Raw genomic sequence first — 12005 nt, forward strand, 5'->3', positions numbered from 1 at the left:
CTTTCTGGGTTATAAAGAGGTTTGGAATGGAACTTGTCGCATCACCTTAAATTTCGGGACGACAATTTCGCGAAAAAACGGAGATGTTTTCTTCAATTCCTTCATCCGCTGTTCTCACGGCCATAGATATTTTATGTGCGGGGAAAACACAGCACTGAGGAGCATAATGGGTAAGGGGCGCACCGGAACTACGTGCAATGGCATTTTTTTTTTTTTTTTTTTTTTTTTTTTTGTTGAGTGAAGGAGGATGGGAATTAAAAGGTAGGTTAATATATATGGGCGTTTTGTTTCACTACACGGTGTACATGTATATGTCCATCAGTACATGTATATATCCTTTGGGGGGATGGCCGTGTTCACTCTCCGCTGACCGATTTAGCATGGCTAACTTTTGTAATGCACAATCACATATTCACGTGTGCATTTCAGTTGGAGGTTTTGACCCTGCAGAGATGTAACAATATAATACTCCATGCATGATGTGGGAACCCTCACATCCTTGCATGAACTGCGCGTTGCTCCTACACCTGTTCAGTTAGGCATTTCCGCAGTCCTCCCATTCCTACCGTTGCTGCTTTTCTTTCACTTGAATTTTTTTACGACCTAATTTTGGGCATGTTCGCCCCCCCTCCATCACATGTGTAGTGCGCCGTTTTCCCCACAGGGCATATGTGCGCACGTATCAACAGGGGGCGGGTAGGGGAAAAGTGCCATCTTAAGAGAAGGATCTCCATACATTTCGTACATTACGTACATTTCGTACATTACGTACATTACGTACATTATGTACATTGCATACATTTCGTACATTTTGATGCACCTTCTATAAGCCATATGAGTGTCATTCTTTTTGTGGAACTGTACAAAGAAACATTTAGTGATCATACCACCACGTGATTGTTTCATATGTGTGTGTAAATTGGTACTTCAGGGGGACATAACATAAGTACACATACATATGATGCGTAACTCATTTGGCATACTTGAGTTGACCTTCCAGTCATGTGCAAAGGGGTAAACGTGAATGCATGACTGGGTGGGAGGACCTTCATTTGTTCCTTCCACTGGCTACCCAAGTGTGGGTATATTATATATATATGCGCACATGTATGAACCAAATGGATCATAACGGATAGAGAAAAGGAATCCACAGTTTGTTCGTAACATATCTTTGCTTTCCCCCTTTCGAAAAACACTGCTTTTTATTTCCGCCACTTTGGCAAATATATATTTTCCTCTTTTTACATGCGGAAAGTGAAATTCATCCCAACCAGTGTATGCCATCCGTCTGTCCCACCCCCCTTTTGTTCTGTATGCCTTCCATGCGTAATGCGTTCCATTATCATTTAAAATATGCATCCTGGGCTAAATGACCCCCGCACGGTGCGTCTACTTTTGCAGCAGTCCAACGATCACACATAAACCATTCTATATGACGGAAATGCAAAATGGCGACTGCGCGTTCGTGTCCCCCCCGGTTGCTGCTATCGCTGTTTATTTTCTTCTTGTTCCAGGTCTCCCTTTCCTTTGTTCCCCCGAAAATGAACTCAAAGTCCCTGACTGTTGGCTCACGTAACTATGTAATGGAAAAAAAAAAAAAAAAAAAAAAATAGACAATACGCGATACTCATATGTAGTGTGGCGTCTTTTCCTCACGTGAACAAAGTGTGTTGGTCGCATTCTTTCAATTATCTTTTTTTTTTTTTTTTTTTTTTTTTTTCTGTGCGTTATGCTCCGAGTGCATCTCCTAGTGTGTACTACGCCATGTGTAGCGATACGTTTTCCCCCGAATGGAGTCAACTTGGGAAAATGGCATTCACTCGATGATGATGCAACACGCGTGGGGGTGCACTCCTTCCTAAGTGAGAACGCCGGAAGGACCCATTACACATATACATGTTAACAAACACGCAAAAACTGCGGATAGTTGATTACCCTCTTGTACACACATCTACACATGAGATTGCTTTCCTCCTCCCTTTTCCCAAGTAGCATAGCCAATGGCAGAGAAAAAAGGGAAGAATGCAAAGGAGCCCCTTGACCATTCGCGCGTCGCCCAATTTTTTAACGAGCATAATTACCCCCCTGTCGAATGAAAACATAAAAAAGTACTTTGTCCTCCGATGCCTGTCTCGCATATGCGTATCGTTAAGTAGCGCCTTCTCCCTAAATGCAAAAATACACTTGTATAGGAAGAATAATGATAATCTATTGCTCACTCAAGTGCTAATATACAATGAGGTTCTCGTGAAGGTGTTGAAAATTTGTTGGCTCTACAAGCTAAGATCATTTGTTGATAGTAATATAAAATTTTGTAGAATATTATCGACTGTCTTTTATGTCATTGGTATTTATTTGGACTTACTGTCTACACTGGATTTTTTTAAAAATTCCTTCTTTTTCCCTTGCATGTTTCATGTCCTTTCTTCTACCCTTAAAAGTTTAAGTATCATGACATATGCATCCATCCGGTCTGCCACTTACCTCCGTCTGTGTGAAATGCTCAACAAGCAGAACGAGAGTGTCGTCCCCTGCGTACTTGATCATTTTAAACGAGCAGGCAGGGTGGAACCCACGAATGATCACTTAGTCACTGAGGACCAAAGTCGGGAACGTAGAGATAACGTAAAGTTGAAGGAGGAAAAGGTAGCAACTCACTTGGGGGAAGATACACACGTGTCTGTTGTTGGTGCAGAACAGGGAGATACCCCTCCGGTCAGTTTGTCAAATGGAATATCCCAAATTGAACGTAGCAACTACTGCAGCAGTGATGCTAATAACTCCGTCAACAACGCGAAGAAGACGTACTTTATTGGCGAAGTCAGCGTCCTCACCGATTTACTGAACTCCCTCGTAGACCTCCTCACCGTTGTACTTCTCACACGGGCGACCAAGTATATTAAGAACAAAATTTATTTTTACTTCCTCCTGTCTTCACTCCATTTGTTTTTTTCTTACAAGGAGTTGCAGTGCTTGTTGAAGTAGATCATCGAGGGTGGAGTTATCACACTTTCACAGTGAAGATCACTCTGGGGAAATGTACAGTCCGACCAGTTGGGCAGAGTGTCCCCTGACCTTCCCATTTCGAATTTGTTAATCCTTTCATTAAAAGGGGCTTTACCTTTTAATTTTTTTTTTTTTTTTTTTTCGTTTTTTGTTCATACATTTTTTCTTTTTTGTTCATATATTTTTTCTTTTTTGGCGTTATTTGGAATAGTTTTCCACCTGAACGGTTCATGTAGCTAGCTATTTTTTTATTATTATTTTTTATTTTTAATTCGTTTGCACATGAAAGAATTGCTTCTCAGCATTCTTTCCCATTTGTCTCTTTTATTTTATTTTTTAAACATTGAAATGTTCTGTCTATTATTTTACTTTTTAAACATTAAAATGTTCACGTGTTTGAATAAAAATGGTTTATTTAACTTGAGCAGTTGTTCATAATTTTTCTGTACAAAATATGTGTCCTTGTAAAGCGTGTCGGAACGGGGGTGGGGGAAATCGCAGGTAAGGTTAGCAAAGGTTGGCACTACTGGGCTGTTCACATGGGCAGAGTATCTGTCCGTGTGGTGTTGCAATCGGCGGCTGCACTCACCCAGGGGCGGTGAGTCAAAACTTGGATTAGCCTTAATCATTCCCCTTCATGCAAACAACATCCATCACCCCCAACCATTTGCAAAAACCTATGTGTGACTTAAAAGTCGGAACACGAGCAGGTACATCCATGATGTGTACTTATATGCACACGTCCCACATGATGCAGCTTCTGATACGTGCAACGACGAACAAAAAAAAAAAAAAAAAAAAAAAAAAAAAGAGCGACGGGCTAGTTAGTTTACCCTACCCCACCCCACCCATTCCATTCTTCTGTTTATTTTACTTTCCCCCTTTTAAATCGGTATGGGCATCTTTGATTGGCTTCCCCGCGGTTGTCCTTAGCTGCACTATTAACATATAAACTGGATATACCTTACAACGGGGATGTGGGGGGTAACTCATGCATATTTCAGTCTTCCTCCGGGTAGGTATAGGGGCAGTCGATGTAGAGTTTCTGCGAAAGAAAAATTTGGGCGATGTGGTTATCTACACATGGCGGGGAAAGCGGGAGAAGCGGAAGGAGGCAGGTATGGCGGCATGTCTGCTTTGCGAAATATTAGGCGCACACCACTCATGCTTACCCCCTTGTTTATCTTCTTCCAAAAATTGTTAAACCACACACCCCAAAAGTAAGATGTGATACAGCCGCCCGTTACGACGAACATCCAATAGCGACTGTTGTGCTTCAGTATATGGTCATAGATTCTGAAAAAGGGGGGGAAGTTGGAAGGACCAAATGAACATGATCGGGTGTGTACACTTACGTGTACGTGCTTATGTGTTAACTGCAAAGTTGCCGCACTTCCGCACACATATGTACGTAGACGGAGAGGAGAAAGACGGTGTACACTTCCTACTTGGTCTTATTCAGGGCATGGAAAAAGGGGTTGAAAATGTCCTTGCCCTTCCTACTCTTGGCAAGCGATTTCCAGATGAACTTGGGGTAGGTGTCACTGAATGGACTTCCGAAAACCACTATAGGAAGGGGAAAAAAAAGGAAAAAAATGTGTTTAGGCGTGTTATCACCCTATTGGAGGACTTCACCCTTGCCGTGACAAAGAGATACTGATATGTTTTTTATGCATTCTTTGCGCGGACTGTACTGGAACAGGCATGTACTATGTGTTACGTACTTTTTTTTATGCTTTTCCAAGTTAACAGTTTTCTTTATCTTTTTCTTTTTTTTTTCCAAGTAGTGTTTATATGGTCATATAATGGTTACTATTTCGAGGTGTGAAGTAAAAAGTTTTGGCGATGAACATGTTAAAGTTTAGGCAGGAAAAAAAAAAAAAAAAAAAAAAAAAAAAAAAAGCGTTGGCACCTCTGATGGTTGATTCCTCCTCACAGCGGGAATAGCACAAAGATTTAGTAAGCGAGGTGAAGAAAGTTCTACTAAGGCATTGAACTTGGCGATATCCCACTTGACAATATCCCACTGAAAATTGTGTATCACTCTTTTGCAACTTTTGGCAGAGCGAGATTTTTTTTATCACCGCAAGTATAACAGAGGGAGCACTCGCGTCGTCCCTTTCGCGCTTCCCTTCCTCCATTCGGATAACCGGAAAAAATGAGAGGCGAGAAAATTCACGCAGTGCTTTATAAGCTGTTATTTCCATTCTGCGTTATTGCGTTGTTACGCTGTTGCGCTGTTGCGCTGTTGCGCGTTTTTTTTTTTTTTTTTTTTTTTTTTTTTTCCCAGCTAGCCATTTCATCGAATGGAAGTAAATTTATCGGATAACTTTAATAAGGGGAGGAATCGCCAAGTGAATTTTTTGCAGGAATACTTGAGTGTAATATATTTTTTGCCTTTTCTATTTTTTTGTGGGTTTTTCCCATTTTGGCACCATTCGGGTTGGCCGCAACTGTCGGTGTAAAAGTGTATAGTGCCACCCCCACAGGGTGTCAATTCCGATTAGTTATCTCCTGCCTGAATTAGGCATCTCCTTGCACGAATGGTGTTTGTAGTAAGCCCACCTTGTGAGAGTCATTTTCTGCAACCCTGTTTTAACTACCTTTAGGATGCGGAAGGAAAGCACTCTGTTGCAAAAGCTTTCACAAATACTTAAATTGATATAAGGGAAAATCCATCTAGGGGGGTGAAAGTATCAACTCCGGTGGAGGAACTCGCGCTTAGACTGCCTTCTATTGAGCCATAACAGCTGTGGACTGTGTCGTCCAGTCAGTGACAAAAGTACACATGTGAAGTCATAAGGGAAAACAGGTGAGCGGACAATGAACCTAATTCTCGTGAGCCTGAAGAACATTCGCGAAAATGAGGAGGGGGAGTTCTTCTTCCAAACGGACGAGCGGCAAACGAGCCATTTAAGGAATATCCTAAAGGTTCAACTGAGGCAAGTTGTTAAAGTGGGTGTTATAAAACGAGGAAAAGGGGAAGGAGTTATTACGGAAGAAAGCAAAAAATATTACACAATTAAGTTGTTAGGAGCAATACATTTGCAAAAATCAGAAGACACGTACATACCAATTGATGTAGTCATTTGTATCCCCAGACCAAAAGTGTTGAATAAATTTCTCCAACAGTTATCCTCCGTAGGTGTGAAAAAAATTATCATCGTATTTTCTGATTTTGCAAATAAATCTTACGAATCAAGTAAAGTTTTAAAGAATGAGGAAATAAAAAATGCTCTTCAACTTGGATTGGAACAAGCCATGTGTACAGAATTCCCCGAAGTTTTTATTCACTACTCATTTAGTTCTTTTGCAATGAATATTGACAGATATAGTGATGACAAAACCATCAAGCTGTGCGCACATACTGAGGTTAAAAGAAACGACAGCTGTGTAGAGCGAGATATTCTATGTAGAGAGCAAGGGAAGATACTTCTTATGGTAGGTTGTGAGAGAGGATTTTCTGAACTGGAAATTTATTTAATTAAAAAATTGCAATTTCGCTTTTTCAATTTGACGGAACGGATATTGAAGTGCGAAACGGCTTTGTTGGTGATCATAGGCCAATTGTTATTACTTACGGAAAATGTGTCTCTGCGACCCAGTGGGCGAAAAATGTGTCGCCATAATGACTGTGCCAGTTCAGAGGATGGTACGGGCATCCTTCCAACGGAAAACCATGCTTTCGCCGAAATTAAAAAGTTGTTATCGACGAAGTCGTCCTTTCCCCACCAGTTGGTAGAGGCAGTGAACGACTTCATTAACAGTAGCGCTGGCGTTAGTGACACGCTCGAAAGTAAACCCTATGATGAGCAAAAAGATGGCCACATATCCGGAGGGGAGAGTGACGTTGACGCCCTCCTTCGAAGCATACACGCGCTAAGTACGAATAAGGATCAGGAGGAACATTTTGAAAATGTCTACCTAAGTCTGCTACTGAAAAAAATAAAGTACAAAAATAAATTTATTCTGTCCTACGAGGATCAGCAAAATAATGTGGACGACGACGGGGTATGCATATACAGAACGCGTCCGTATGTATCGAAAAAAAAGGAACGCACATCCTGACGAGCTATAACCAACCCAGGGGGTGTGACATTCGTTCGTGCCTTCCTACGTGAACGCAGGTGTGCAGGTGTTTGCGTACTCATCATTCGTTATTTGTTATTCGTTATTCGTTGTTCGTTATTCGTTATTCGTTATTCATCATTCGTTATTCATCATGCGTTATTCATTCTTCATCACTCATTATTTATTATTTTTTTTTTTTTAGTGACTTCTTTAAAGTTCTTCCATCGTTGAACGTGTGTACCATGTTGGTGCGCTTTTAATTCTGTAAAATGGGGGTCCTTCTCCTTTCGTTCTCCACAGGGGGAAAACAACGGAAGTTGCCAAAAAATGGCATTCCCTTTTTAATTCAAAATGGCGAAATTATGAAATGCTCTACATGGAGTCATTTTCACCTGTACATGTTCATACAACAATTTTTTTTTTTTTTTTTTTTTTTTTTTTTTTTTTTTTTTTACACATCCATTGGATAATAATCCAGAATTTTTTTTGTCATCCTTGTAAGGGATACTTCTCCTGCAGTTGGTTAATTTTATCGTCGAATGTTACTTCGTATGGAAATCGGGGGAACTGATTGCCATACAGTTTTCTCATTTGTATCCACTTGGTAAAACACTCAATTTCGTACACAGTCATTCTGCACACATTAATTTTTTTTTCCGTCAAAAAATGGTACATTTCTTTCCTTGGCGCATAATCTGGATTTATTCCTTTAATGTAGTATTCCCAACCTTTGTAACCATCTGACATGAGATCGTTAAGGAAATTTTCAGTTGATGTAGTTTCGCTTTTTGCTGTCGTCAGGTTTTTGCAAAATTGTGTTCTGCTCTTGCATACCTGCGCGGGGCTGCTACAAAACAGTTTTCTCATCATTTCTTAGGGGATATTTTTTGGCAGGCGATTTAAACTGTGGTGGTTTCATTTGGGTGGGGGAGTTCTCTAAAAAAATTACCAAGTTCCCCTGTATTGTTATTATCCCTTATGATCATCACATGGTTTATTTTTTTTATCTCTGCATTTAGTCAGTATTTTTTTTATTTTATTTTATTTTTTTTTTTTTCAATTACACCTTGACTAAGGGGTACACGAGGAGGGCGCCGAACGGAGAAGCAAAATACGATGTGCAGGTGTGGCAAAAAAAAAAAAAAAAAAAAAAAAAAAAAAAAAAAAAAAAAAAAAACAATAATGAAGCTATTCCACCGGGGACGAAACCGTGTAACTGAAAAAAAGGTTCCTTCTGTTTTAGTATGCTTCACCTGCGAATTGTGAATTGCGAACGGGAAGTTTTGCTCACTTCACGCGAAAGGGGAAGGACGAAAAGGTGAAGGGGGTCCAGCTCGCCACTTTTATCGCCTTCACGTTGAAGTTGAAATATATTGACAAAATGATGGAGAAGAAGAGGAGGATTAAAAAAATGAGGGGGCTGTAAAAGCTGTCGAAGCGGCGTCGTCCCAGGAGCGGTTCCTTCGTCTTCCGCCTAACAAAAGGGGAAGAAGGGGTATTAACGGTGTAGTGATTGACGTGGTGAATGAATATGTGGCGATGATCGGGCACCCGTGATGAGTCACCATTGTGCGCACCGAGAGAGGTGTCGCAGTATGGACACACACGCAGACATGCACCCTACCGGTCAATGATCTCGATGCGCTTCAAAAAGAGGAAGTAGGATGATATCAAAGAGGAGAAGGAAGTTGCGAGCAACAAAATAATGACTAAATCCAAATCTTCATTTTCATTTTTATATTTTTCTAAAAAAAGTGCCAACAAGGTGATGTATACGGAGACCAGAGAATAATGAAGAAAAGTTCTCTCCGCTGCAAAATTTATTTTGGGATCGATTTTGAGGAGGTCGATTTTCTCCTGCGCATTTTTATTTCTGCTATATTTGTGACTCAGCCAAAGGGAAGTTTTATCTAAGATGTTCCATTTTTCTAAAGACTGATGAGAGGATGGATTGGTCATTTGTTGTATATAACCATTCGCATAGATTTTATTTCTTCTTTTTACAGGGGGATCACCACTTCCCTGTAGATGTATTATTTCCTGGCAGTCACTTGCTCCCTTGGCAACAGTAACAGCATTTTCGATGGTGACACCAACTGATGCCTGCAAAGAATCAGCGTTTGTATTATCTCCCTTTCCACAACTACTATACCCAGTCAAGACCGATTCTGCATAATTATTGTTTGGCTTGAATTTCTCATGGACATTACTATGGATCCACACAGGAATATATTTAATTTTCTCGGGATGTAACAAAGCCATGGCTGTTTGATACTTTGAGTATTTATAAGCGTTTATAAAATGGTTGCTATTTAATATGTCTTGAACCCATTGTGGGATTTTCTCTACCTTCAGTTTAACTTCTATGATTGCATAATTCAGGCGTCTAATTTCATTTTTTCGCAAAGCCTCCTCTGCTAACCTACACCAATGTTCTCTTTTTCGTACATATTCGTTCAGCATGGACACATTTGTATCGATGGAAATTCTGATTGAGTTGTCGTCACTGAGTTGGAACGCCGACCTGAGGTAGGATGTTCTGATGATGGGTTCTAGCTGATTTTTCGTTATCATGGCTTGGATTTCCATTGCAAGTTTCTCATTCTTTTTTAATTTTTTCTCCAAATTTCCCACGCAAGTACCTTTCACCTGGGTGCCCTCCTTCCCCATTGTGCCTCTCCTCCTTTGGAAAAACTTCGGTACATCCATTTGGCCAGTCATAAATTTGAAAACATATTTCTGCTGCAACTCAAACCTCTCCTTGGTGGAGATCTCTCCGGTCCACTCCTCGTGATGAATCTTCCTTTCAATAAAAATGGTTTTGTCCGGGTTCCCATCGTTATCGTTGTACCACCTGAACCGAATAAGTTGCGCATTCTCATACCTCAAAATTCTGTTACTGTAACAAGTGGCTTCTTCATTGTCCAAATAGACAGAAGTTATTTGTTGAGATTCGTTGAGCGGTTTGTTTTTCTCATGTGTATCGTCTAACTCTCCATCCATCTGAGCGGCGAGTTTTTTATTTTTCTTTTGGCCGAAGTTCCGGAAGTGCTCTTCCAAGTCTTGATTACTTAGGCCGAATATCAAATAGGGAAGGTGCTTTACAATTTTTACTTTGGTATACACGATGTCCTCGTACTTCATTAGGAACTTGGTGGATGTGCGTTCGAATGTTTCCGGTGGGACCCAGGTCTTTCCTTCTGGGGAGGGAGCAGCGTTACATGGGTTGGCGAGGTTGTCCTCGTTCGGATCGATGTGTGCATTCGCACCGCTGTACGTGCTTGTTTCAGAGCGAGAACGGTGCAGGGCATACAGAACGGATAGATACACCACCAACTCGTCCACATTGATGTTGCAGAACTTCTCCTTTATTAAGCCAAGAAGTAGCCACTGGTTGATGGAGATGTTCATTACATGATCAAAATAAAAACCCAACTTCATTAATATTTTGCAATTCTTGTGAATGTAAAAATCAAAGTGGACAATGTCGCAGCCTATTAAGTCTATCTTTTTCTCCATTTCTTCTTTTTCCTTTTTACAGGAGTAGAGGTCAATCGACTTGAGTTCCTCGTAGGTGCTCATGAGGATGTCGATAATTTCGTTGTACTTTTTTTCCGAAAATTTGTTTATCTTTTTGATTTCCTGGGTGATGAGGTCGTTGAATAGGAAGGGAGGCAGAAGTTTTATGCCTGCGGGAAGGGTGAGGGGCACAAGGGATACACGTGCATGTGCTGTTAACGGTGTTACCAAGGTCGACACGACAACAATACCACGACAACAACAACAACAACAACAATACCACAACGACGATACAACAACGACGCTGATAAAGACACTCAGTTTTACCCTGCTCGTCAACCCTCCTGGCTGCACTTTGTATCAAATCCTTCTCGAGCTTCAGGGGGGGGAGGGGGGGGAGGAAAGTATGCGATAACTTGGTGCAATGACGTGGTGCAATGTGCAGGAGGGGGGAAGATGGAGGTGGAGTTTTCCTAAACATGTGTACAATACATTATACAGACACACATGAACGGACCATTGCAACAACGACTGTGCAGACGACTACGCCCCTCCTCTCGTTACCTTCTTTCTGTACTTGTGTCCCATCTTGACTATGGTCCTCTTAATCTTCTTGTACGAAACGTAGTACTTTCGGTAATGCCTGGGCACCTCCACCATTTTGCAGCTTCCCCTTTGGGAGTTGCTCATGTTTTATGTAAAGAGAGGGGATATCCTACCCTTCAAGGGGGAGGGAAGGAAGACAACGCGATGGTCCTGAACGAACACACGCTTCCTGGGGGCCTTCACCCGACAAGAAGAAAACTAAATGGGCGGTATCCAACTTTTCGGAGCTTTCCAATAAGTGGGACAATTTTTCGTAAGGTGACAAATTTTTCGTAAGGGGAGTAATTTCTGCATAGGTTTACGTTGTCATGGTGAGTCCTACCATCATTCGTGCGGTGGTCCTTCCATTCGTCTTCTGCTTCCTTCTTCAGTACCCACAGGTTTGTTTGTAATTCCCTCTTCAAAGGTGTGCACACATAGAGGGCTCTTCTTCTTTTCTTTTCCTCCCCTTAGTGGCAGATATCACCCGCTCAGGCAAATCAAACCAACTGAGTAGTGATCTTCCTAATTGAAACACATTTGTGGGAATTGGCCACCTGTAGGCTACACGCCCAGTTTAGTGCTCCTCCTAGAGTGTTCTTTTTTTTTTTTATTTTTTTTTAAAATATTTCTTGCAAAATTGGTTAATATGTAACACCGCAATTGTGCTTTTTCTCTTTCTCCGAAAATACTATGGATGGTAAAATTGTGCAATTTTCGGGCGTGGTCTTGAAAAAAAAAAAAAAAAAAAAAATCCCCCCTGTATTTTATATATTTTTTTTTTTTTTTTTTTTGCTTTCCTTTGGATGTAGAAAAAATACTTC

The 12005-nt window shown here is 40.9% G+C and overlaps 5 protein-coding genes across 5 annotated transcripts; 2 read left to right on the forward strand and 3 right to left on the reverse strand.

The window, feature by feature from the left end:
- Positions 1 to 1448: 1448 nt before the first annotated feature.
- PKNH_1127500 (conserved Plasmodium protein, unknown function) lies at positions 1449 to 2985 on the forward strand (the record flags this gene model as incomplete). The annotated part of the gene is made up of 2 exons (XM_002261414.2): positions 1449 to 1580; positions 1993 to 2985. The coding sequence occupies 2 exons, from the start codon at positions 1449 to 1451 to the stop codon at positions 2983 to 2985; spliced, it is 1125 nt and encodes a 374-aa protein (XP_002261450.2).
- Positions 2986 to 4006: 1021 nt separating this feature from the next.
- PKNH_1127600 (cytochrome b-c1 complex subunit 9, putative) lies at positions 4007 to 4731 on the reverse strand (the record flags this gene model as incomplete). The annotated part of the gene is made up of 4 exons (XM_039114140.1): positions 4007 to 4051; positions 4179 to 4302; positions 4455 to 4572; position 4731. Coding segments are annotated over 4 exons (288 nt in total).
- A 1098-nt stretch (positions 4732 to 5829) lies between these two features.
- Positions 5830 to 7074, forward strand: PKNH_1127700 (RNA methyltransferase, putative; the record flags this gene model as incomplete). The annotated part of the gene is made up of 1 exon (XM_002261416.1): positions 5830 to 7074. One exon carries the CDS (start codon positions 5830 to 5832, stop codon positions 7072 to 7074), a length of 1245 nt encoding a protein of 414 aa, XP_002261452.1.
- A 492-nt stretch (positions 7075 to 7566) lies between these two features.
- PKNH_1127800 (conserved protein, unknown function) lies at positions 7567 to 7947 on the reverse strand (the record flags this gene model as incomplete). The annotated part of the gene is made up of 1 exon (XM_002261417.1): positions 7567 to 7947. One exon carries the CDS (start codon positions 7945 to 7947, stop codon positions 7567 to 7569), a length of 381 nt encoding a protein of 126 aa, XP_002261453.1.
- A 417-nt stretch (positions 7948 to 8364) lies between these two features.
- On the reverse strand, positions 8365 to 11256 carry PKNH_1127900 (vacuolar transporter chaperone, putative; the record flags this gene model as incomplete). The annotated part of the gene is made up of 4 exons (XM_002261418.1): positions 8365 to 8551; positions 8702 to 10766; positions 10924 to 10972; positions 11161 to 11256. 4 exons carry the CDS (start codon positions 11254 to 11256, stop codon positions 8365 to 8367), a joined length of 2397 nt encoding a protein of 798 aa, XP_002261454.1.
- Between the last annotated feature and the right edge of the window lie 749 nt (positions 11257 to 12005).

The sequence above is a fragment of the Plasmodium knowlesi genome (genome assembly GCF_000006355.2).
Source record: "Plasmodium knowlesi strain H genome assembly, chromosome: 11".
Lineage (NCBI taxonomy): Eukaryota > Apicomplexa > Aconoidasida > Haemosporida > Plasmodiidae > Plasmodium > Plasmodium knowlesi.